This window comes from Bubalus kerabau, chromosome X (genome assembly GCF_029407905.1).
Source record: "Bubalus kerabau isolate K-KA32 ecotype Philippines breed swamp buffalo chromosome X, PCC_UOA_SB_1v2, whole genome shotgun sequence".
Classification (NCBI taxonomy): domain Eukaryota; kingdom Metazoa; phylum Chordata; class Mammalia; order Artiodactyla; family Bovidae; genus Bubalus; species Bubalus kerabau.
The window spans coordinates 95,229,630-95,256,912 of record NC_073647.1 but is presented as its reverse complement, the minus strand read 5'-3'; the positions used below and the strand labels follow the sequence as shown (position 1 = coordinate 95,256,912).

Genomic DNA, 27,283 nt, shown 5'->3' with positions numbered 1-27,283 from the left:
TACTCACTAGCCCTGAAGTGAGTCTCTCACATGGAGCATATTGGAATGTCTTGTTTTTTTATCCAGTCAGCCTATGTCTTTTGGTAGGAGCGTTTAGTCCTATGATTATGGTATGTACTTCATTGCCATTTTATTACTTATTTTCCAGGGTTTTTTTTTTTTTTTTTGGTAGTTATTCTGTACTCATTTCTTCTTTTTGTTTCTACTGTTGTGGTTTGAATTTCTTTTGTACTATGCTTGGGTTCCTTCTTTTTGGTTTTTGTGTTATCTGTTGTAGTTTTTTATTTGTGATTACCATATATGTTAGTTAACATGTAATTATATCTACATGTTTTAAACTGGTAGTCATTTAAGTTTAAATGCATTCTTAAAGATCTACATTTCTACTCTCCTCCCTCACCTTTTGTGTTTTTGATGTCATATTTTTCATCTTCATACTTATCTGTTTATTGTAGTTATAGTTGCTTTTACAATTTTTTTGTTTTTTAATCTACACACTGGCTCATTTAACTAATCTTTGATTGTTACTATATATTGTCTTTCCTAGTGGGGTTTTCTCTTTCCTATAGATTCTTCTTTTCCATTCAGAGAGACCTTTCACTGTTTCTTTTAGGGTAGGTTTAATATTGATGAATTCTTTAAGTTTTTACTTGTCTAAGAAGTTCTTTCTCCTTCTAAATGGAATAATTATAAGTGGAATAATCTTGCTGTGTAGGGTGTCCTAGGTTGCAGTTTTTCCCTTTCAAGGCTTTGAATATATAATGCCATTCCCTTCTGGTTTGCAAAGTTTCTGTGGAGAAATCAGTTGATAGCCTTTTGGGGATTCCCTTGTATGTGACTCTGTTATTCTCTTGCTGCTGCCTTTAAAATTCTTGCTTTATCTTTAACTTTTGCTATTTTAATTGTGATATGTCTTGGTGTGGGTCTGTACGGTTTCATTTCGGTGAGGGGACCTTCTCTGCTTCCTATACCTGAATATGTTTCCTTTTTCAGGTTGGGGGACATTTTCAGCCATACTTTTCTTCAAGTACATTTTTGATCCCCTTCTCTCTCCTTTCTTGAATTCCTATAATGTGAATATTGGTGAGATTAGTGTTATCCCAAAGATCTTGTAGATTCTTTACATTTCTTTTTTTTCATTTGTGTTTCTGCTCTTCTGATTGGGTGATTTCCATTATTCTGTCTTCCAGATCATTTGTGCTTTCTTGTGTTATCACTTAGTCTGATATTCATTCCTTGTAGTGTTTTTATTTCAGATATGAAATTATCTGTTTTTGATTGAATCTTTTAAATATAATCTGTGATCATTAATATAGGATCATTCCTTGTTAAAATGATCAGTGTTTAGATCAGTTATTTTCCCTATTTCAGTTAATATTTTTTATTGCCAATGTTTCAAATTCTTTTTCTGGTAAATTGTTTCTGTTTCATTATTTATTTGGGGATTTACTCTTCCTCTTTCAATTGAGAGCAAGTACTCTGCCTTTTCATTTTACCTAACTTTCTATGCCTCTGAATTTAGGTGAAACAGGTACTTCTTGAAGGGGTGTTCCTATGTGGGAGCATCCCTTTGCAGACTGTGTATGCCCTTTGCCTTTCATGGGAGAGATGGATTTGATGTGGACACCAGTCATGTCTTTCCTCAGGGTGTGCTCACAGCTATCACCTTGATAGAGGGTATGGCTGGAGATGGAGGTGCTAGCACAGGGTGGGAAGTGGGACTTCCTCTCTGCTCAGTGTCTGTCACCACCCTGTCAGGACTGAGTCTGATCCCAAGTTGCGGGAGTGGAAGTCCTGAGGGATGAGCTTGAGCTGGCCCCATTCCCATTAAGTATGTGTTTTCCCTGCTCCCCATACTTGGGACCGTTGCCATAAAGGATGAGAATGCCAAGCCAAGTAGGGCTTGTGTGCCTACAGAGATCCAATGCTCTGCCTTTGTAGAGGTCTGCAGCTTTCCTAAGATGCAGCCAATGGTTGTGTCTTTTCCCCAATTGTGGCTACCCCAGGGCTAGTGCCACACTGTGACATGGGGTGGGCATGGTCAGAGCATTCTCTCAGCTTGGAGTGGGGCACCCACGCGGCAAAGTGGTTGTCAGCAACCCAGCAGCTGTGTTGCCATCGTAAGTCTAGGCTGCTTCTGAGATGCCTCTTGAGTAAATTCTGCCACTGCTGCCCAGCCTGGGGTTCTGCCCCAGGACCAGATCACCTCTCCCTCTCAAGTCAAGTCTTTTCCCAGATCCTGGCCACCCTAGTTCCAGTACCACACTTGTGGCATGAAGTGAACAGGGCTGGAGCATTCTTTCAGCTCTGGCTGGAGAACATAGCATGGCTGTGCACAGCATGTTGCAGAAAAGCAGTAGCCTAAGCCAAACTTTTCTCTGTCCTGCCTGGGGGAAGTCCACCTGTGCTCTACTCATGAGTGGAGTCCAGGCTTCTTTATGGACTTCCGTGTATCTTTACTTACAACCTTGATTGTACAGGAGTCTTTCTGCCAATTTCCAGTTTTTAGTGAGAATTGTTCCACGTGTAGATTTATTTTTGATGTGTTCATGGGGAAAGGTGAGCTCCACATCTTTCTCCGCCCTCTTGATCTCCTATCAAGAGATACATTTTAAATATAAAGGTACAGTTTGGTCAAACATAAAACGATTAAAAAAATAATACCATGCAAACAACAGACATAAGAAAGTTGCAATAGCTATAGTAATGTCAGATAAAGTAGACTTCAAGACAAAATGTGTTACTGGACTCTCAAAAGCACATTTAGTGCTAATTAAAGGGTCAATTTATCTGGAAGACATAGGAATCATAAATGTGTTTGTGTCTAATAACAACCTTCAAATTACACGAAGGAAAAATTGACAGAATTAAATGGAGAAATAGACAAATCTACAACCATAGTTGGAGATTTTCATGCTTTTCTTTCAGTAACTGAAAAAGTTTCTGGACAGAAAATCGGTAAGGACATAGAAGATCTGGACAGCACTGGCAGCCACCTTAGCCTCTTTGACATTTACAGAAAAATATATCCAATAACTGCAAGATAACACTTTTTTTCAAGTGCACATGGTATGTTCACCAACTTAGATCATGTTCTAGGCCACCAAATAAGTGTCCATAAATTTCAAAGATAGAAATCACACTGTGTTCTCTGACTACAATCTAATTTAATTAGCAGTCAATAACAGCATACCTGGGGCTTCCCTGGAGTGGTAAAGAATCTACCTGCCAATGCAAGAGATGCAGGTTCAATCCCTGAGTTGGGAAGATCCCCTGGAGGAAAAAAATGGCAACCCACTCCAGTATTCTTGCCTGGGAAATCCCATGGACAGAGGAGCCTGGCGGGCTATGGTCTGTGGTGTCGCAGGAGTCAGACACAACTTAGCGACTAAACCAGGCTTCCCAGGTAGCTAGCTCAGTGATAAAGAATTCACCTGCCAAGCAGGAGGCATGGGTTCAATCCAAGGGTCAGAAAGATCCCCTGGAGAAGGAACTGGCAACCCACCCCAGTATTCTTGCCTGGGAAATCCCATGGGCAGAGGAGCCTGGTGGGCTACAGTCCATGGGGTCACAAGAGTCGGACACAACTTAGTGACTAAATAACAACAACATACCTAGGAAGTCCCTAAATTTTGTAAAGTTAAACAACATACTTCTAAATAACCCATCAAAGAAGAAATCACAAAGAAAATTAGGAAGTATTTTTAACTGAGTAATGGTGAAATACATCAAAACTTGTGAGATACAACTGAAGCAGTGCTGAGAGGGAAGTGTATAACTTTCAGTAGTTATATTAGAAAAAAGAAAGGTAAAATCAGTCTCTAAGATACTCCCTTAAGAAGTTGGAGAAAACAAGAACAAAATAAGCCTAAAGTATATAAAAGAAAGGAAACAATAAAGACAGCCTGGGGGGCAGGGTTGGTGGTAGTAGTGTTGCACAAAAGTTGAGCATATATATACTCCCAAGACAGTTTCACTCCCAAATATATACCTGAGAGGGATGAGAGCCTTCTATCTTCAAAAGGTTTGTACAAGAATGCTCATACCAGCATTATTTGCAATACCCCAGAGTGAACACTACTCTAAATGCCCATACATAATAGAATGGATAAATAAATTTTGGTGTATCCGCACAGTGAAATACTGTTAGCAATAAGGTTAAACAGACTATAGTTCTTCAGTTATAAGTAATAGCAAATATTAATTTGTTAAATTTTACAAATATAATTTGAGGAGAAAAAAACACAGAAGAGCATAGAGTTCAGACACAGGTGAAACTTGTGTATGCTGGTTAAAAGCCAGTATGATGTTCACCCTTAGTCTGAGATTATGAGTGAAATTGGACCTGAGGGCGACTTCTGAGGAGTTAGTAATGTTTTGTTTCTTAATTTGGGCACTGATGATATGGATATATGTTCAGATGTGAAAACTGATTTAGCTATCCTGTGTTAGTATATTTTTCTGCATGTATGTTGTTATACTTCAATAAAAACACAAAAGAAAAAATTCATAGACAATATTTGTAACAAAACTAAGTGACAGTGTATCCCCATGAAATTCAAAAACAGGTAAGGGAAGATCATCATAACCACAAGATCAACTAGTAATGGGCATCTGTGTAAGCAGAAAGAGTTTGACCATCTGAAAGAGCTGAAAACGGGAGAATTCCAAAACAGCAAACAGTATTCACTAAAAAAGTGTGGCATTCTGACAGGTGCTGTTTCATTGCATTTGAGGTGGTTTTGATTCGCATTTCCCTCATGATTAGTGATGTTGAGCATCTTTTCATGTGCCTGTTGGTCATCTGTATGTCTTCTTTGGAAAATGTCTGTTTAGATCTTCTGCCCATTTTGTAATCAAATTGTATTGAGTTGTCTGAGTTCTTGATATATTTTGGATATTAACCCCTTATCAGACATATCATTTGCCAATATCTTCTCCCATTCAGTAGTTTTTTGTTTTGCTGATGGTTCCCTTTGCTGTGCAAAAGCTTTTTAGTTCCATATGGTCCCATTTGTTTACTTTTGCTTTTGTTGTCCTTGCCTGAGGAGACTGATCAAAAAAGAAAATATTGCTAAGACTGACTTCAAAGAACATACTGCCTATGTTTTCTTCTAGATGTTTTATGGTTTCAGGTCTTATATTTAAGTCTTTAATTCATTTTGACTTTATTTTTGTAAATGATGTGAAAAAATGGTCTAGTTTTATTTTACATATAGCTATCTTGTTTTCCCAACACCACTTAGCCATAAAAAAGAATGAAATCTTGGAATTTGTGACAGTATGGATGGATCTGGAAGGTATTATGCTAAGTGAAATAAGTCAGAGAAAGATGAATACTGTATGTTTTCACTTATATGTGGAATCTAAAATATAAAAAAAAATGAGCCCCCCAAAACCCAGAAACAGACTCATAGATACAGAGAACAAACTAGTGGTTGCCAGAAGGGAGAAGAATGGGAGGAAGGGTGCAATAGGTGAAGGGGATTAAAAGATACAATTTACCAGTTATAAAATAAGTAAGTCACAAGGATGTAACTTATGGTACAAAGAATACAGTCAATAATATTATAATACCTTTGTATGATGCATAACCTGTACAAATATAGAGTCACTGTGTTGTACATCTGAAACAAGTATTGTAAGTCACCTATACTTGAATTAAAAAATTTTAATGAAAAAAAAAAATAAGTGTGGCAGTTCATTTTAAGAACAGTAGTTGAAATGGGAGGGGTTTTACCTTCCAATAAAAACTGAATGAATACAAGGAATCTCTTGTCAGAAGGTCTGAAAGGGATGGAGCTGTCTAACCCTTAATGAACTCTTGAAAATGAGGCACCAGATCTCCCTACTCACACAGTCCCACACTGAGGAGAAATTGTTGAGAATAGAATTCAAATGAGCAGAACAGGGACAGTAAAGGAAGAGGAAAGAGAAGGTCCGAGAATGGGAGAGAGGACCACAACCAAGACTGTAATCAAGTAAGTCATTATATTCCTTTAACATACATTAAAAACAGAAAGGGTGCCTCTGTGAAGTTAGAAAAGCCATCCTGAACCATACTTCTTTCTGAAAGTTCAGGAAAGCTTAGTACACCTAAGAATGAGCAACAAATTGTGATGATGGTTGCACAGCTCTGAATATACTAAAAACCACTGAATTGTATACTTTAAATGGGTGAATTTTATGGTATGTGAATAATATCTCAATAAAGCTGTAAGAAAAATGAATGGAAAATTACCAAGATCAAATGCCACACAAAATTATTATAAGGAGAAAAAAGAATTAAAAGCATTCCATGTTGCTTATCTGTTTTATGTAAGTAGTATGTATGTTAATCCCATACTCTTAATTTGTCCCTCCCTCTCCCCTTTGGTAACCATAAGTTTGTTTTCTATGTCTGTAAGTCAGTTTCTGTTCTGTATATAGATTCATTTGTATTATTTTTTAGATTCCACATGTAAGTTAGATAAAAGAATATAATCTGAAAAATATATAGATATATGTAAGTGAATCTCTTTGCTGTACACCTGAACCTAACAATTTTGTAAATCAACTATATTTCAATTTTTTAAAAAGGGAAAAAAAGCATTCCAGAAAGACACACTCAAAGAACAACAAATCTAAAATATACTGTTTAAAAATTAGTTAGAAGACATTAATAAAATTAAAGAAGACACAGAAGAACCATACATAGCAGGATTAGAAAAATTCAGAAATGTACTGACAACTTGGGGCAATAAGAGGAAAGAATCATTTCAGAAATGAAGGCTAAGGCAGCACACTCTCTGACATAAATCATAGCAATATTTTAAAAGCTCTGTCTCCTCAGGCAGAGGAAACAAAAGCAGAAATAAACAAGTGAAACTGATTTAAATTTAAAGACTTCTGCACCACAAAGGAAACCAACAACAAAATGAAAAAATAGCCTACAGAATGGGAGAAAATATTTGTAAATGATATGCCCAATAAGGGGTTAATATCCAGACTACATAGACAGCTCATACAATCAATATGGAAAAAATAATTGAAGAATAGAAGATGCAAGGAGCTCAAACTCAGTGCTCTGTGACAGCTTAGAGGGGTGGGAGGTGGGAGGGAGGTTCAAGAGGGAGGAGACATGTATACCTATGGCTGATTCATGTTGATGTATGACAGACACCAACACAATATTATAAGTCAATTATCCTCCAATTAAATAAATTTTTAAAAAAGAAGTAAGAAACTGTACAGAGGGAAGTCGGAAGGGGGAAAACAAATATTTATATTAACCCATACTTCCAGAATCTAGAAAAATGGTACTGATGAACCTATTTGCAGGACAGGAATAGAGACAGATGTAGAGAACAGACTTGGGGAAACAGCAGGGGAGAGACAGGGTGGGGCAAGTTGAGAGTGGCACTGACATATTACACCACTGTGTGTAAAATAGACAGCTGCCTGCTGTGTGACATGGAGCTCAGCCTGCACTGTGATGGCCTAGAGGGGTGGGCTGGCATGGGAAGTGGGAGGGAAGTTCAAGAGGGAGGGGATATACATATACTTAGGGCTGATTCACATAGCTGTATGGCAGAAATCAACACAACACTAAAGCAATTATCTGCCTGTTAAAAAAAATGGACAGAAGACCTGAGACATTTTTCCAAAGAAGATATACAGATAACAAACAAGTACATGAGAAGATGCTCAGCATTGCTAATCATCAGGGAAAGGCAAGTCAAAACCATAATGAAATACCCTCTCACACTTGTCAGAATGCCTATCATCAAGAAGTCTACAAATAACAAGTGTTGGTAAGGATGTGTAGAAGTGGGAACTCTAGTATACTGTTGCTTACCGCTGCTTAGTTGCTTCAGTCGTATCCGACTCTGTGAGACCCTATGGACTACAGCCTGCCAGGCTTCTCTGTCCATGGGATTCTCCAGGCAGGAATACTGGGGAGGGTTGCCCTGCCCTCCTCCAGGGGATCTTCCCAACCCAGGGATCAAACCCAGGTCTCCTGCACTACAGGCAGGTTCTTTACCGCTGAGCCATCAGGGAAGCCCAGTACACTGTTGGTAGGAGTATAAATCGGTGCAGCTATTATGGAAGGCAGTATAGTGGTTCCTCAAAAATTAAAGTAGAACTACCATATGATCCAGCAATTCCACTCCTGGATTTTTTATTTCATTTTTTTAAACTGGAGGATAATTGCTTTACATTGTTTTGGTTTCTGCCATACAGCAGTATGAATCAGCCATAAGTATATATCTATGTCCCCTCCCTCTTGAACCTCCCTCCTACCCTACCTCCACCCCATCCCATCCCTCTAGGTTGTTACAGAGCACCAGGTTGAGCTCCCTGGGTTGTACAGCAACTTCCCACTCAGTTCAGTTCAGTTTAGTCACTCAGTCGTGCCCGACTCTTTGCGACCCCATGAACTGCAGCATGCCAGGCCTCCTTGTCCATCACCAACTCCCGGAGTTTACTCAAACTCGTGTCTATCAAGTCGGTGATGCCATCCAACCATCTCATCCTCTGTCGTCCCCTTCTCCTGCCCTCAATCTTTCCCAGCATCAGGGTCTTTTCCAGTGAGTCAGCTCTTTGCATCAGGTGGCCAAACTATTGGAGTTTCAACTTCAACATCAGTCCTTCCAATGAACACCCAGGACTGATTTCCTTTAGGATGGACTGGTTGGATCTCCTTGCAGTCCAAGGGACTCTCAAGAGTCTTCTCCAACACCACAGTTCAAAAGCATCAATTCTTTGGTGCTTAGCTTTCTTTATAGTCCAACTCTCACATCCATACATGACCACTGGAAAAACCATAGCTTTGACTAGACGGACCTTTGTTGGCAAAGTAATGTCTCTGCTTTTTAATATGCTGTCTAGGTTGGTCATAACTTTCCTTCCAAGGAGTAAGTGTCTTTTAATTTCATGGCTGCAATCACCATCTGCAGTGATTTTGGAGCCCAGAAAAATAAAGTCAGCCACTGTTTCTGCATCTGTTTGCCATGAAGTGATGGGACCAGATGCCATGATCTTAGTTTTCTGAATGTTGAGCTTTAAGCCAACTTTTTCACTCTCCTCTTTGACTTTCATCAAGAGGCTCTTTAGTTCTTCTTCACTTTCTGCTATAAAGGTGGTGTCATCTGCATATCTGAGGTTATTGATATTTCTCCTGGCAGTCTTGATTCCAGCTTGTGCTTCCTCCAGCCCAGCGTTTCTCATGATGTACTCTGTATAGAAGTTAAATAAGCAGGGTGACAATATACAGCCTTGACCTACTCCTTTTCCTATTTGGAACCAGTCTGTTGTTCCATGTCCAGTTCTAACTTGCTTCCTGACCTGCATACAGGTTTCTCAAGAGGCAGGTCAAGTGTTCTGGTATGCCCATCTCTTTCAGACTAGCTAGCTGTTTTACATATGTTTTTACATACGGTAATATATATGTTTCAGTGCTACTCTCAATTCGTCCCACCCTTTCCTTCCCCCACTGTGTCCACAAGTCAGTTCTCTATGTCTGCGTCTCTATTCCTGCCTTGCAAATAGGTTCATCAGTACTGTTTCTCTAGATTCCATATATCTACATTAATATATGATATTTGTTTCTCTCTTTCTGACTTCACTCTGTGTAACAGGCTCTCGGTTCATCCAGCTCATGAGAACTGACTCAGATTCATTCCTTTTTATGGCTACCACTCCTGGATTTTTAATCCATAGAAAATGAAAACACTAATTCAAAAAAATACTTGCACCCTAATGTTCATAGCAGCATTGTTTACATTGCCCAATATATGGAAGCAACCTAAAGTCTCAATAAGTGAATAGATAAGATGTGATAAATATATACAATGTATTATATCTTATATGCAATAAGATGTGATATATATATATGCAATGCCATTAAAAAGAATGAAATATTGCCATTTGCAACAACATGGATGGCCCCTAGAGGGTAATATGCTTGGTGAAAAAAGTCAAGAAAGATAAATACTGTATGATATCACTTATATGTGGAATCTAAATATATATTTGCCAAGGTCCAGCCCCGGCTGATCCAGGGAGTTCGAAGTGGGGACGGCGTCGGCGAGGATCAGGATACAATAGCTTCAATTAGATATTAATTAGAGATGTAAAGAGTAATAGAATGAGGATAGCTCAGTAGGAAAATTCAGTGGAGAAAAGAGGCTGAGTAGCTTGGTTTGCACGGGAAACCAATAAAACTTCAAGACAAGAAGTTTGCACCACTTACGTAGGCCGCAGGCGTCCTTCCGTTCTCCCGAAGGAGAGGAGACACTGAGGCCTCCCCGGTCGGATCTTAGAAGCCCAGGCATAATTAGTAAGCATGGCGGGCTCTGCTCTCCAGATGGAGACTCAGCCAGAGTTTGAGAGAGAGAGAGAGAGAGACATGGGGAGACCAGTCTTTCGAGGAACTGATTCCAATTCTTTATTTTCCATGGTCTACTTTTATACATTGAGATGTTATGCAAAAGTCACGTGGGGTCAGCGTCCTGACTTTTATCAAAGTCAGGTGCTTCATACAAATGTATACAGAGGTCTTAGGGGTGTTACATCATCTTCTGGCCAGGGGGCCTGCTGACAATTTATGACCCTTTCCTTGTGACAGCGGTCAGTCAACCAGGACACTTATTTCTCCAGGGGTGATTATTCTTAAAAAAGACTCCACCTTCCAAAGGTACCAGATAAAGTTACATTCCTATAGAGTGAGGGTGTAGTGGGTTTTAATTAAGGAAAGAATTTACTTAGCCTAAGGTCTAACGTGATTAATATAAAAGGTTAATACTTATTTCTTCTATATATTCATTAATGTGTGTAAGGGCAGGGGATGTGGAGTCTTAGCAACAAACATTGGCTCAACAAATGAAAAACCCTTCACCAATACAATTTCTAATCAGCCCACTATACTTATACTAATGGTTTTCTAACTTTTCTAAGGAACCTGTTTTTAGAAGGTTTAAAGCATCTCATGCCTCTCACAGTTGGGAAGCTGTGAGCAATCACATGTGGCCAGAAAAGCCTGTCAGGCAGGCTAGAGAACCTTCAGATGAGTTTGTAGGTTGAAACACTCCTATCACGCCCAGGAATTATTATTAACTGGAGCTGTAAGTTAACTCCTTCTCTGAAAGAGGTGGTGGGGGACAGCCCCCCGTAAAGTCAGAGGGGTAGGTGAGAGCACAAAGTAGTAAAGTAGGCAGACTCTGGTTATGGGGGTAGATGCTCCAGAATTTCCAGGGGGACTCCTGAGGCTCAATCCCGCCTTTGCGTACGTCAAGCCTCCTTCCTCATGACCTTTGCCATGGGTGGAGTGCCTCACGCTGGCCCCCAACATATATTAATAAATATAATAATATAATAACATAAATAATCTAATAATAAATATATCTATGAGAACTCGAGTCAGAGATACAGAGAACAAACAGATAGTAACAAGTGAGGAGAGGAAAGGGAGGGAAGGGCAAGGTGGTAGGGAATTAAGAGGTACAAGCTACTATGGATAAAACAAATAAGCTATAGGAATATATAGAATTGCACAGGAAATACAGCCAATATTTTTTAACTATAAATAGAGTATAATCTATAAAATACTGAATTACTATTTCATACTCCTGACACTGACTCATTTGAAAAGACCCTGATGCTGGGAAAGATTGAAGGCAGGAGAAGAAGGGGATGACAGAGGATGAGATGGTTGGATGGCATCACCAACTCAGTGGACATGAGTTTGAGTAAACTCCGGGAGTTGGTGATGGACAGAAAGGCCTGGCATGCTGCAGTCCATGGGGTCGCAAAGAGTCAGACACAACTGAGTGATTGAACTAAACTCCTGAAACTAATATAATATTGTAAATCACCTGTACTTCGATTTGAATAAGAAAAAAGAAACAAAACGAGTGAGTGAACACAACAGAAAATACCTTTATAAAGTAAGGAACTTTTAAATCAAAAAGAAAGATAAACAGAATTCTAGAAAAAGTGAAACATGAAAAGTTAGCAGAGACATATGGAATAAGATTATCTGAAAAAGAAAACTAAAGCAAGGAAAATAAATAAATACTTAAAAGTAACATTGAGGAAACTTTCCTGGAACTAAAAAAAAAGGTTTGATTTTAAAAAGCACAATACGTACCTGAGAATTTTGACCCAGAATGACCAACAACAAAATCCACATTCTAATAAAATTACTAGATTTTTCTTTTTAAAGAGAAGAAATGTCTTGGATACTTCAGCAAAAACAGTAGGTAGTTTGTAAAGGAAGGAAAATTAGATAATCTTCAAACTTTTTGACACCAATACTTTGTACTAGAAGAAAATGGAGTAACATTTAAGATACTCGAGGGGAAAAAATGTAAGTCAAGGACATTATATTTGGTAAAAATGACTTTTAGGTATAAATGGCACAGGTATTTATCAACATGCTAGAACTCAGGAAATATTGGTTCCATAATCCCTTACTGAGAAATTTGCTGAAGAATGAACATAAGACAACCAAAATAAGAGACACTGATATCAGGACTGGTGGTTAACATTAAATAGTTACATATAGAACTAAGACTAAACGAGATTTACAAGGGAGGGAGTAGAGTATTAATACCTATATGCCCTGTGCTCTGATAACATAGATATAGCATGACTTTTTTCAATGAAGAAATGGGGAAAGCACATGCAAAAAAAAAAAAAAAATGAACTATTCTCAGCAGTTATATTGGTAGCAGTATTAGTTATTCCAAGACTGTGTACTGTGAGATAATGTAACTGAGTAATTATGAGTAATTATTCAAATTCCATCATCCTCTGTCTTTGAGGGCTAAGACTTTTAGTGTGGAAGAATACAGATATACTTCAAAAGAATTTAAGTTAGAAACAAAACAGCCCTGTAGTCTTGAATATGAACTCATGAGGAATTTTACTTAAAAGTAAACATACGCAGACACACTTTTGCTTTATCCACTGAAAAGACTTAGAAATAATGAACAGCCCAGAAGCAGTGAGCACACCTAGTAACTCAGTTTGTGTTCTTGAAATACCACTCCTATTCAAAGAAACCAGGATGTGTTAGAGAGAGAGCTAATTCCAGGCCCGGAAATAAATAAGATTAACTTGGAACATCTTGTTATAGAAGATAGGAAAGAAGCTTTAGAAGACTACTACAGTCATATCAAAAAGTCTCAGAAACCAATTTGAAGATGTTTCCACAGGCCAGACAGTTTGGCTTCAAAAAGGATAATTGCCGGTAGCAACGAGCACATCTAGTACCCAAAACTTGGTTTCTAATACCATTTTCCAATTAAAGGAACCAAGGGCTCTTTACAGCAAACAAACTTTTGAGGTGTTAATGTGACAGAGCCTGCTGAAAGAACTGTCACTGGCCAAAACTAGAAGAATGTGAGCAGGAAAATAACAGTATCAGATTATAACAAAAGGTGTAAAACAAGTATCCATGAGTGTATAGTGATAGAAATAAATGACTAAACTGTACAGAAATTTTCAAAATAATTTGTGTGTATACACCTGTCTAAGGACTTCCCTGGTGGCTTAGACAGTAAAGCATCTGTCTACAATGAGGGAGATCCAGGTTCGATCCCTGGGTCAGGAAGATCCCCTGGAGAAGGAAATGGCAACCCACTCCAGTACTATTGCCTGGAAAATCCCGTGGATGGAGGAACCTGATAGACTACAGTCCATGGGGTCGCAAAGAGTCGGACACTACTGAGCGACTTCACTTACTCACTCACTCACACCTGTCTACACCTGTCTCAAGGAGGTGAAGCATAACTCCTCACTTCGTAAGTGTAGGCTGGGTTTAGTTACTTGCTTCCAAAGACTATAATGTAGAAGAAGGGAGGAGCAGTAACTTCACAGTTGGGAACCGTACAAACACTACCTTAAGTGATCCTAGTTAACATCAGCAGTAATAAGTCATGTAATAAGGTGTATAGCCTTGATTTGATGTGATGAGGAGGGAGCCTCACTGTGTTATTCTCCTCCAAGTCATAACCCTAGTCTAATTATGAGAAAAATACCAGGCAATGCCAGGTTGAGGAACATTCTGCAAAATACCTGAGTATACCTCAAAACTGTCCAAGTCATCAAAAACTAGGAAAGGGAGAAATTGTCACAGCCAAGAGCAGACTAAGGAGACAGGGGACTAAATGTAATGTGGAATACTTGATGCAATCCTGGAACCAAGAGAAAAAACAAAACAGTACATTAGGTGAAACCTAAGGAAATTTGAATAAAGTGTGAGCTTTAATTGTTAATTTGGAGAAAGCAATGGTACCCCACTCCAGTACTCTTCCCTGGAAAAATCCCATGGATGGAGGAGCCTGGTGGGCTGCAGTCCATGGGGTCGTGAAGAGTCAGACACGACTGAGCGACTTCCCTTTCACTTTTCACTTTCATGCATTGGAGAAGGAAATGGCAACCCACTCCAGTGTTCTTGCCTGGAGAATCCCAGGGACGGGGGAGCCTGGTGGGCTGCCGTCTACGGGGCCGCACAGAGTCAGACACGACTGAAGCGACGTAGCAGCAGCAGCAGTTAGTTGTTAATTATGTATGTATCAGTATTGGTTCATTAGTTATAACACACAAACCATAGTACTGTAAGATGTTTACAATAAAGGGAACTGGGGTACAGATGTATAAGAACTCTGTACTATCACAATTTTTCTGTAAAACTATTCTAAAATTTAAAAGTTGGAACATCTTTTAGAAGTCATTGCAATTTACTGAAACCCACCAAATATGAGTCCCACCAAATCCATGAGTCCATAACTGTATTTAAAAAGAAAAATTGTTCAATTTCAAAGAATGGTAAGGAGCTAATTTATTGCCTTGACAAATGGTAAATTAAAGCGAAAGAATCAGGCATTTATCTTGTCCTTTTTTCTGGGTGACTAGTAGTAGATGAGGGGAAGCCTCTCTTTATAAAAGCATTCTACTTAATAAAAAAGAAATGTTAAAGTTAAGAGTATCACCTTTTTGAAACCCCAGGAAAATTAATGAATCTAGACATTGAGCATCAACAGCTGCTAACATCACAACATGTGAGACGCAATACTGTGTGCCAACACCACCTATTTTCATGTGGAAGGGATCAACCCTGAGTCACATCAAGCTCTGTAACCACTTGCCAATCTGCAAAAATACAGAAGAACATGTTGGACTCCATCACTACTATGTAGTCAGCAAAATCCAGATTTTTCCAGAAACTACAGGTCAAATGCTCCAGCCTCTTTGATAGATAACTTGTAAAGAAAGAAAGGGATTGAAGAAGAAACCTGTAAATTAAAAATATATCAAAATATTTTTAAATGGGTAAAACCAACCTCAGAAACATAATGCTACGTGAAAGAAGTCAGACACAAAAGACCACATGTTACTTGATTCCATTTATGTGAAATCTTCAGAATAGGCAAATCTATAGAGATAGAAGGTAGATTAATGATTTCCAGGGAAGGAAGTAATGGGAATTAACTGCAGATGAGTACAAGGAATCTTTTAGGGGTGAGACAGCAATTTTTAATATTTTTTTGGCTGTATTGGGTCTTAATTGAAGCATGTGAGATCTAGTTCTCTGACCAGGGACCCAACCTGGGCTCCCTGCATTGGGAGCATGGAGTCTTAGCTACTGGACCACCAGGAAAGTCCGGGGTGATAGAAATTTTAAAAATTGGATTGTAGTGATGGTTGCACGGCTCTGTACTAAAGATCTTTGGGTAAAAAATCAGTGTAGAAATGGACAACTCTGGTGTCTAGGGATGCATGCTTGGATAATAAACTTGAAGAAGTCATTACTATAAAAGGCAATATAGTGGTTACCTTTGGAGGGCGAAGATATGATTTGGATGCTCATAGAGAAACCTTGTGGATGGGTACAGAAAATCTATTTCTTGACCCAAGAGGAGGCTATAAAGGTATAGCCTCCTTATGAAAGTTTAAGTTATATGTATTTTTGTGTGATTTCCAGTATCTTTTATTTTACAATAAAAGGGTTAAATAGAACACAAGTCTCTTAAGCTATTAAAAGAGATCAGGTTCCCTACATATTTCATTCTTTATCATAGTGATGAGAGTATTTCTCGTGGGCAAATTCAAGGTAGCTAGGAAATGTTCCCCTTACCTCACAGCAGAAAGAAAAAGTCAGTGCAAAAGAGAAATGGAGCATTTAGTTTCATTTCTTTTGCGTGTACACTGCATGACAAGTGCCATTTGGACCTCACACCCTGTTCCAAACATGTGCAAAATAACATACATTCTTTTCTGGTGGGTTCGAACTGCCCTGTGATATCCAGTTTTACACGTAAAATTGTAGAACTGTAATAAAGGAAGGAGGAGGAGTAGTCACCTATAGTCAAATCACAAATCATAAAATCAAATATTTTTTACTTTAATGTTTTGTCATGCAAGTAGGATAACCACTATGCTACGGAAATACTTCAGTGTTTTTGGTTTGCTGGGGTTTTGTTGGTCAGTTGGCATTTCTGTTTTCTGTTGTGAGGGCTTAGCCATTTTAGCAAGAATTCTTTCCCAAAATAGAATTCATTTTGAGGGGCAACTTTTATGTGTTTGCCTTCTTATGAAAACAGCTCAGAGAATTTTGTCTTACATGTCACTTGTTAAGTAATATTAAGTACTGTCCCCAATTCTGCTTGTCCCAGGGTAGACAGCTAGCTATATTTTCCTTGTCTTCATGTTATGTGGTCGTGTTCAGAGTGGAGCTGGGGCCCATGATGGTCTCATTTTTATGATTGGGCAGAGTTGAAAAGAACAGCTCAGCAACAAGAAGATCAGGAGCATGAGGAGGAAGAGGATGATCAGGCAGTCCGCAGAGCTCGGGAGTGGGATGACTGGAAGGACACCCATCCTAGAGGCTACGGCAACCGGCAGAACATGGGTTAGCCTTCCCACAACAAGACAGGACAACAGGGGCTTACATCTTCCCCGCCAAGGACAACTGTGCCGTCTCCCCCTCCCTGGTCTTCTGCTTCAGCTCTGTGCAACGAAGGCAGAGATGCTTAGTCTTGCTTAGTGTTCAATAAAATGTCAAGCAATGAAGTGTGTATTTGTACCCTAAATGATAAGCCAGAAATCTTGTTTTGGCATTAATCATTCTCATCATGGTATATTTTAATTTTCTTAAGTGGAAAGAAAAGAGGACAGAGAAATGGCTCTGTATAATCAATCAATGTCTGTATGAATTATCTTGAAAAAAAAAAAATAAAGGTCCCTTCTATCACATGCGCCTGTGCAGAAATAATGGTATCAGCTGCTTTTTTGGGAGACTGGGGGGAAGGGGGTCAGCTATGGGTCCCTGGGCTTATGGCAAGATCCTGGTCATCTCTCTTCAACGTGGGCGGTGAGTTTACCCAGCGTCAGAGCTGCCCAGGCTAGCTGGAGCTTGCTTTCTCCTTCTTACCCTGGTACTGTGAACTAACCCAACACTTGCTTTACCGGAATGAGCTCAAAAGCCAGGACTTTTCCTGTCATATGACCCTGTTTTCAGGAATTATAGCTATAAAGGAACTGACCATAATAATCCTATCTACCCAGTCTTCCTTGCCTCAGCCATGAGAAATGAGGAAACAGATAAAGCACTATGAGAGCCATCCTTGTGTGTGCATCTGAGACTGGGGCCTTTACTCTCGAATTACCTGAAACCCTTAGGGAAAAGAATAGTTGAGGCTATAGCCTAACTCTTAAGCGGGCTGCTGGAAGATCATTTTGGCCCTCTTTGCCTGTTCTGTGCATACCTGGCATGGTCCCAAGCAGTCAGTGTGCTGTGGTGGTCATTTGGCTGGTAATAAGGTACCTGCAGTCATGCCAATAACTGGAAGTGGACAAGGGGGGATGGCACAGATGACAAGGAAAAGGACCTGCTTTCTGCAGTAAAGCTCCTCAGCTCCCGAGCATGTCCTCAGCTCCCTCAGCTCCCGAGTTGATACCCTAGAACAGCAACCATGTGTTGAAACAAATGATCTGTATAGAAAACATACTTTTGTTCTATGTGGCTTTGGTACACTGAGATTTTCTGTTAAGAAGATGACTCAGCCTTCCTATTCTAGCTCCTGCACTCTAGCTTAGGAGAGGGGTTTGAAAAGGAGACTTAGTTCCCTTTCCTTTGCAGGGTGTTATGTGGAGTGCTGTCAGGCGATGAGTAGGAGGTTGTGTTTAGTGGCAGATGACAGAAAACTACCAATAATACATTTGTAAATTGCTTAATAAAGGGTTCGTGTCACCCTCACAACATAAGCTCCTGAAACTGGTGGAGCACAGATTAACTTCTCCAAGGATTTGAGAAGCAAACATTCATTTTTTTAGTTCTCTTCCAATTAATGCCAGGCTGTCTGTAGCAATGGCCTATTTCCTGCCCTCCGAACTCCACCCTGAGCTCATTCCCCAAATGGGCCAGGTTAGGGTTTTCCCCTTGGTCCGAGTCTATTTAAAGATGGTCTTTTCAGAAGATCAGCTTGATTAAGCCCCCTCACATTCTGATATCTAAGAGGCCAACTAGACAAGGTGGATTTGAATCCTGGCTTTAAAAGTTGAAAGCTGTGTGACCTTGGGCAATATAATCTCTGAACTGCTCCTCTGTTTTTACATTTGCAGGTGAGCTGTTTCATGGGATTGTTGTAAGAGTTCAATGTATAACAGACGGAAGTGTTTTCATCTGAGCCCAGTGACTACAGTCTGTCCACTAGGAAGGGAAAGGAAATGGACAGATAAATATGCGAAACTCTGTTCTGTGCCGGGTACTGGAGCCAGCACTTACACATGCTGTTAACACTCACAATGACCCTGCAGAATAGGGGGCATTGTCCCCATTTTACAGGTGAGAAAACAAGCCCAGAGAAGCTGAATGATCTCTTCAAGTTCACCTGAGTAAGAAGCTCTGCTTCTGTCATTTTCCATGTGCTTCCCAATTGCTTGTGCTTTTAAAGGGCTTAAAAAGGGAGCAGCTTTAAAAATCCAAGCCCAAACCACCACTTACACGTTATTGGAGCTCTAGAAATGCCTTTTTAGCTGACTCACCAAACAAAAGGTTATGCCAGCCTGCCTCCCCCCTGCCATTTCCCCCTCAGATGGAGGATAAGAAGACAGAGGCGGTGAGCAAACCCATCTTCCTCCATTTTCCTCCCCAGTCCTCTGCTCCTGCCAACCGGGCTGCCAAAAACAAACAAAAAAGAACCACCTTCTCACCATAAGGCGTTTCAGGGTCCTAGAGTGAGTTGGGTTTGGTGCACTCCGGGAAGCCAGGACTCAAAGCATTCCACAGATATTAATAATAGTAGTTTGCACTATGTTTATTTCATGTACGCTGCTTATTTCATTCTCACAGTCTGTCGGGCAGGAGATGATGCCCTCATTTTACAGGGAAGGAAACCGGCTTGGGGAAATGCAGTGAGTGACTTAGTTCAGTAACACAGCTAAATAAGTACGTGGGCTGTGCAAACATCAGTGCAGCCCAAGTAGTTGCCCTCTCTAGCTCTCACATGGAGGACAGTTATTTAGAAAAGGTGGAAACTGAGCACTAGTTCTTTTAACGCCATTATGTGGTGATTTGTCCTTTCCACTCATTCTTTTCAACACCCCTGTAAGAAAGACAGGGCAGGGGACTGAGTGAGCAGATTTCAAGCTCAAGAAATTGGAGTTAAGTGTTCTGAGTTAGAGTCTATCCTCTGGGCTCCTCTGCTCCCTCGCCAGGTGACCCAGGCCACCCAGGTCACCAGGGTCACTGCTGTCATTTAAAACAACATGTAAAGGATAGAGCTTTTGAAACTTAATCCACCTCTCTGTGTCATCTGAAAGCCAAAATCCTCCCCTGCTTACTGTGGGCCTCCAGTCTGCTCATCAGCACAATAGACACACTGCCACCTGGTTCTGTCGGACAGCCAAGACAGCGCTGTGACCGCTGCCTCCTTGCAAAACAGCTCCTTCCAACACCTGCACATTGTTTCCTCACATTACTTTTCACCCATTCATCCAAGGTAAAGTTTAACCTCGGCTCAGTTCCCTCACACTCCATAGAAAGGAGATGTGGGTTTTGTCAGATGCTAAGAGTATCTGGCCTACTTACCTCACAGGCCAGAATGAGGAGTTAATGAAATCAAATATGGAAAAGGACTTTGAACATTTATAAAACATGGCACAATTATTTCTAAGTTTGGAAGCCAGAGGAGGGGATGTATTTTTTTATTCAATGTTTCACAGCTATAACCCCTATGCCCCCATTGCTTTGGGGTTCCCCAGGTGGCTCAGTGGTAAAGAAGTAAAGTGAAGTGAAGTGACGTGAAAGTCAGTCGTGTCCGACTCTTTGCAACCCAATGTACTATAAGTCCATGGGGTTCTTCAGGCCAGAACTCTGGAGTGGGTAGCCTTTCCCTTCTCCGGGGGATCTTCCCAACCCAAGGATAGAACCCAGGTCTCCCACATTGCAGGCAGATTCTTGACCAGCTGAGCCACAAGGGAAGCCTGTCAATTCAGGAGCCACAGGAGATGCAGTTTCAATCCCTGGGTTGGGAAGATCCCCTGGAGGAGGAAATGGGAACTCACTCCAGTATTCTTGCCTGGAAAATCCCATGGACAGAGGAGCCTTGTGGGCTATGCTCCATGGGGCCACAAAGAGTTGGACATGACTGAGCGATAGAACACACATATATCACCACCAGTGAAAAGGTTTGTGACATGCTTTTCTTTGTATGCTGGAGATGACCAGCATAGGAAAGAATTGTTACATGCAGTGGAAATTGAGAACTGGTTTTTACTTATCTGCCCACCAGGTCACCCTTGACAAATGTATGTGAAAGGATGGTAAACAAAGTCTTAATTTCAGTTTCTTGTTCCAACTGGCAATAAATCCCTCCAAGAGAGTACAACACAGCAATGATTTAGGCTAGCCTATTCCTGTGTGGGAGCACGAATAAAAAGAATAGCTGCCATGTATTGAGTACCTACTGTATACAAGGAATTAATACAACAAAAGCCCATGGTAGATCATATTATTGCCTCAATTTGTAAATGAGGAACTTGAAGCTCAGAGACGGGATTTCTCAAAGATCACTTGGTCCTCAGAGTTGAGCTGGGCCTGGATTCCAGGTGGGCCTGGCTCCACAGGCCACATCCTTCCAGTCCACCATGCTCCCTAGGAAGTACAAAGCAGGGGGGCATATGAAGGTGGGTGAGACACCCTGCTCTAGGGATAACCACTCCCCTCCTCTCTCTAAATTTTGAGCAACAATTCCATCAGTTTTGCCTGCCAGGCCCTTCAAGGGCACATCTGAGACCTACACACCAAGGGAACATCCCTGACTCATAAATCTCCCCTTCCTGGGGCCCCACATCCCTCAGCCTGTAGAATATTCCTGCTCCCAAGGCCAGGCCCACCTGCTCTCCCCTCCCAGCCCCTAACTGATGTTGGTACAAGTAAATCTTTCAAACCCTCTGTTCCACTCTCTCACCTAGGGGTTCCTACATATTTTCTAAGCCAGTCAAAGCTCCCCCTTCTTGATCTACCAGGCCCTCCTGGACAACTTAGACCAGTCCCAGGCCATGAGCACATGACTTTTCAGCCAGGGGCCAGGAGGGTAGATTTCTGCCTGAGTTCTGAGGCCCTTCCACACTCAGCAACAGATAGCACATCTGCTATCCTGCTGCCCTTGTCCTGGGCTCAGACATTGAGAGATTGGCAGAAAGGCTTGTCACCAGCTTTATGGAACCTGTCTTTTCCTTTCCCTGTCTACCTTCTGCCTAGGTGAGCTCACCCCGCCTCCACCCTCCGTGACTGACCACATGTGTGCTGATGGCCCTGATCTTTCTGCTGAGCTCCCTAACCTATATCCTAGTGCCTCTTGATCAAAAATGCAAATTCAACAGCCTGGCGATGAACTCATTCCACTCCTCAGTCCCTACCCTTCTGGCTCCATTAGAGCTTCTTAGGGCCCCTTCGCCTATTTAGTTCTTTTCCTGAGAAGCTCGGCACTGTGTCTGGCCTTCTCCCCTTGACAAAGCCGGCATTCAGTGTCTGCAGAATGAATTGCTGAATGAATGAACCCATCATGAATCATGCTTCTTTGTCAGGCAGATTCACCATAATGCAGCCTCTTTCTTTTCATATTCAAACAACTTTCCATAAAAGAAAACCTAGTATCCCTTCACCTTAAAGCAGCAATCATTTCTCTCTCAGACCTCCTTTCATCCTATCACTGAAGGGACCACATTTTCACAAAGTATAATCAGTGGAGAGGTCTGCTTTATACTTGACTTTGAAATTTTAGTGTATCATATACTATAGAGTCTGCCTTATAATAATTTTAATGACTGCTGATTAGTCTATAAGACTGCTATATAATAGCTTACTTAGCCAGGCCCAGATTTTGAACATTTGGATTGTTTCCAGGTTTCTCCCACTATTTCCTTTATTCATTTAACAAAGCAAATTACCTTATTTGCTTGGATTCGCACAAAATATCCCTGGAGGAGGAGGAGGGATGTGGGGTTGTTAGAGGCCAGGAGTGGGAAGGAGACTTTTCAGTGAACTTCCCTATAGGCCCTTTTAAATTTTGAATCATGTGAATATGCTGATAATCCAAGATATATATGCCAAAAACTTACTGTACATGGAGCATCCCACTAGAAGCTTGATATAGCACTGGAATCTACACTAACTTCCTCATATGTGTTCTCCAAAAAAATATGTATAATGTACCTTGGGAATCCAGAGGAGAGAACAGAGTGGAGAATTTCAGACAATGACATTTTCACTGAACCTTGAAGCATGGGTAAGAGTTAGTCAGGCTGATAAATAGACCACCATGGGCCAAGGCCCAGAATAGCAAAGGGCACTTCCTGGATGGGAAAAAGAGACTGTATCCGGTGTGTTGTGAAAGTTATGGGAAATGAGTCTTTCAAGGAGGGCAGAAACCAGTGTAGAAAGAGCTTTGGAGGCCAGGCTCTGGGATTCAAACTTGATCCCAGAGGCCATGGGAGCCTTTGGAGGGTTGAAAACAGGGCAGATGGTAAGAGCTGTGTTTGATAGCAATCCTCTGGCAGCAAAGGACCAAAGGAAAGGAGAGCAGACAGGAGCAGCCTGCTGAAGTCCAGGAGACAGTGACCAAGGGCTGATCTAGGAGACCAGCTGTCCCAGTGAGCCTTTGTTTTAGCGCTGAAAGTCCTGCGTCCTGGGCAACCCCTCAGTCTCTGGCAAATAGACATGTTAGGTCATTCTAGCCTGAATCAAGGCACTAGATACTGCATTCTCCACAGCCTGCCTGCTCTGAGAAGTGATCTCATGACTTCCAAGAGATTTTGAAATACCAGTCTCTGGCCCCCCCCGGTCCCCTTCTCCAGCCACTACTCTTGGGTTCATTTACTTTGAGTAGGTTCTTTCTGGGCTTCCCAGGTGGCTCAGATGGTAAAGTATCTACCCACAGTGCAGGAGATCCAGGTTTGATTCCTGGGTCAGGAAGATCCCTGGAGAAGGGAATGGCAACCCACTCCAGTATTCTTGCCTGGAAAATCCTATGGACAGAGGAGCCTGGTGGGCTATAGTCCATGGGGTCAGGAGGAGTTGGACACAACTGAGCGACTAACACACATACAGGTTCTTTCTAGAGCTGCTGATCTCCAGACATAAAGTGATTTATAAGGAAAACATCCCCACTCACCAAAGTCCAGTCTTCTCTCCTTCTGTTCCCCTCCACAAACCTGAGGCTCCCACCAAATGAAAGTAGTCCCTGTGCCAAAGCAAACCTGCAGACTTCTGGGTCTCCCAGGCCACCTCAAGACAGATCATGCTCCCTGCTTCTCTGCTTGTCAGAGCCCGTTGCAAATGCACCTCCCCATAGCTGAACACCAGTACCATGAAGCAGCTCCTGGGTGTCACACACTGCCTGAGAACTTTTCAAACATTACCACTAGTCCTCACAGCAAATAAATATGATTAGTCCCTTTTTCCAGAGGAGGAAACCGAGACTCAGAGAGGGGAAATGTCTTGTCTAGGGTCACACAGCTACTAGCTTTCCTCTCTGTCTTCTTCATAATTCTCTGATGGCCCTAATCCTTGTATTGATGATGTGTGCATTTCTCTCACACCCTGCCAGCCCCATGACCCACCAGACACACAACTGTCAACCTAGAACAATTCCACGCTTGTAGGAGAGCCCCAATAAAAAGTTGGTGAAAGAAGGGACTATGTATCGATATGTCCCTTGTGTAGTACCTAACACAATCCCTGGTATTAGATAGGATCTCCTATTTAGCAAAGAAAAAGCAAGAGAATTCCAGAAAAACATCTATTTCAGCTTCATTGACTACACTAAATGAAGTTTGACTGTGTGGATCACAAAAACGTGGAAAACTCTTCAAGAGATGGGAATACCATATCACCTTACCTGTCTCCTAAGAAACCTGTATGCAGGTCATGAAGCAACAGTTAGAACTGGACGTGGAACAACAGACTGGCTTCAAATTGGGAAAGGAATATGTTAATGCTATATATTATCACCCTGCTTATTTAACTTATATGAAAGTACATCATGCGAAACGCTGGGCTGGATGAATCACAAGCTGAAATCAAGAGAAATATCAACAACCTCAGATATGCAGATGATACCACTCTAGTGGCAGAAAGCAAAGAGGAACTAAAGAGCCTCTTTTTTTTTTTTTGTAATAAGAATTTTACGAAGTCTTTATGAAATTAAAATACTCATCACCAAATATTTCTGTAAAATTTTCATCATGAAAAGCAATAACCAAAGTAAACACATATTACAATGCAGAAATAATTTCAAGGATACTGAGAATAGAAGAATCAAAAAATTATAAATACTATACTCAAAGATATGTGCAAAGCTATAACATCCATAAAATAAAAATCAGAAGGTATAGAAAATGCAGAACCAAAATTTTAAAATAATAATATAAATATAAAAATCAGTAAATGTTTTGGAAGCTGACATAAAGAGCTCTTGTTGAGGGTAAAAGAGGAGAATGAAAAAGCTGGCTTAAAGTTCAACATCAAAAAACTAAGATCATGACATCCAGTCCCATCCCTTCATGGCAAATAGATGGGGAAACAATGGAAACAGTGACAGACTATTTTTGTGGGCTCCAAAATCACTGCAGATGGTGACTGCCCCCATGAAATTAAAAGATGCTCTTCAGAAGGAAAGCTATGACAAACCTAGACATCATATATAAAAGCAGAGACATCACATGGCCAACATAGGTCCATATAGTCAAAGCTATGGTTTTTCCAGTAGTCATGTACAGATGTGAGAGTTAGACCATAAAACCTGAGCACTGAAGAATTGATGCTTTCGAACTGTGGTGCTAGAGAAGACTCTGGAGAGTCCTTTGGACTGCAAAGAGATCAAGCCAGTCAATCCTAAAGGAAATCAGTCCTGAATATTCATTGGAAGGACTGATGCTGAAGCTAAAGCTCTAATACTTTGGCTACCTGATGCAAAGAGCCAAATCATTGGAAAAGACCCTGAAACTGGGAAAGATTGAGGGCAGGAGGAGAAGGGGACGACAAAGGATGAGATGGTTGGATGGTATCACCGACTCAATGGACATGAGTTTGAGCAAACTCCAGGAGATGGTGAAGGACAGGGAAGCTTGGCATACTGCAGTCCACGGGGTCACAAAGAGTCAGACTGACTGAGTGACCAAACAACAATTCTGATATTGCTGAAATTGCAGTACCGTACCAAATAAGGGCATGACTGAAGGGGAACAATCAGAAGAGATACTGTTATGGCCAAACCTCAGCTGTCCAAAGCTTTCTAGAAATGAATCATTCTGAAGGCTGAGGGTGAACCTTCAGAAATCAGGAAGAAGAATCCTAGAGGTGTTGCTTTTTTCTCAGAGATTCCCTGGCTTCCACTCCCCACCTTCTGAGCTACCTGGTCCCCTTGATCTTCTTTTCCTTCCAGTCTGCTTTGTTTTTCTGTTGTTCCTACAAAGCTTCTTAGCTTCTGGTTTGGCAAGCTAACTGCAGTCTTTGCTGAACTACTCCTCCCCATGCCCTTTTTGCCCTTTCTCCTCACCGCAACAATCCCACCACCATCACCTCCACAGAGCCTTCCCTGCCCTCCTCAGGCTGGTAGATGCTTCCCTTACCTGCATCCACACACCCCACAGCGCCCCATATGGGTGTCTGTGATTACACCCACCTCACATGCTGGACTGTGTGTTTCTTGATGGTTAGAATCCTATCAGCCCTAAATGTTTATGAATGAAATTTATAGGCCATTTTGTGCTTCTCAGCTGCCTCTCCTTTGCTTACTCCAGGACAGCTAAGGTTTTGCTTGTTGGTTGGTTGGATTGTCATTGGGAAATCGTGAGTGTTTGTTGTTCAGGATTTGTCACTCACCTACTTCTCTTCTTCCTGCTTTTACTACATTCACTGGTGTTTATGTTGCGCTTATCCATTTGGCTCAGGAAGGTTCCAGCTCAGACATTATGCTCTTTGTTTTGTTGGGGGAAGTGTTGGCCAATCAAGGTCACGGCCCAGCCCTGCCAGTCCATCTTGCCTAGGAAACCAGGAGACCAGACCTCATTATTTGTTCCACGAGTGTTTACTTGAATGACTACACGGTACCAGGCCCTGAGCCAGACATTAGAGAGACAGAGATGGAAATCGTGTGTCCTTGCCCTGCCTCTAGCACCTCATGTGAGCCTTTTCTAGGTCTCTTTCATTTGCCCATCTGAAAGTAAAGCAGGGTAGAGACCTGATTTGTAAGCAGCCTTATCTGCCAACACTGGGAACTCATCTATACAGGTTGCTCTCACCTTCCCCACATCTGTGCTTTCCCCCAGAACAGCCCAGGTCCGCGTTGTACCTCGCTCCCTCCTCCCCTACAAATTCTGAGCAGATGTGCTCTAACACATCTCACTCTGTATGTGGCCAAGTATTAATAGCCCCAAGAAGCAGCTTGAGAACCTCAGCTAGACAGAGAGGGAAAAAAGAATGAGAAAGAGGTGGGGGGTATAGAGGGTACATTGGGGTACATGGCCATAGAGAGTACATTGGGAAAGGCACTGCATCCCACAGTGCATCAGAGACATTCCCTAAGCCCAACCCTGAAGACTGATATTAGTCAGTCTAATCGAGGACCCCAAACCAGAGTGGGATATGGGGAAGGAGACACAGTTCCACTAACCTTTCTGGACAAGGCTAAGGAATTAACATTTCCTTGCACTAGTAGGACACTTGATACTATCTTTGTATTTGGTATTCCTAGCAACCTTTTTGATTACATTCAAAGATATTTTTGAGAGC

General features: G+C 41.3%; 1 protein-coding gene across 3 annotated transcripts in view; it reads left to right on the top strand.

The window, feature by feature from the left end:
* Positions 1 to 19,292, top strand: part of IGBP1 (immunoglobulin binding protein 1) — a 47,872-nt gene extending 28,580 nt beyond the window's left edge. The window contains exon 6 of one of the 3 annotated variants that reach the window (XM_055565718.1): positions 18,610 to 19,292. In XM_055565718.1, the coding sequence (XP_055421693.1) occupies positions 18,610 to 18,674 (65 nt within the window). In that variant the 3' untranslated portion in view covers positions 18,675 to 19,292. Of the gene's footprint in view, positions 1 to 4,568; positions 5,070 to 16,759; positions 17,261 to 18,609 lie in introns of those variants that run through there. The other 2 variants (XM_055565717.1, XM_055565719.1) reach the window with 2 other exon arrangements.
* The last annotated feature ends 7,991 nt before the right edge of the window (positions 19,293 to 27,283 follow it).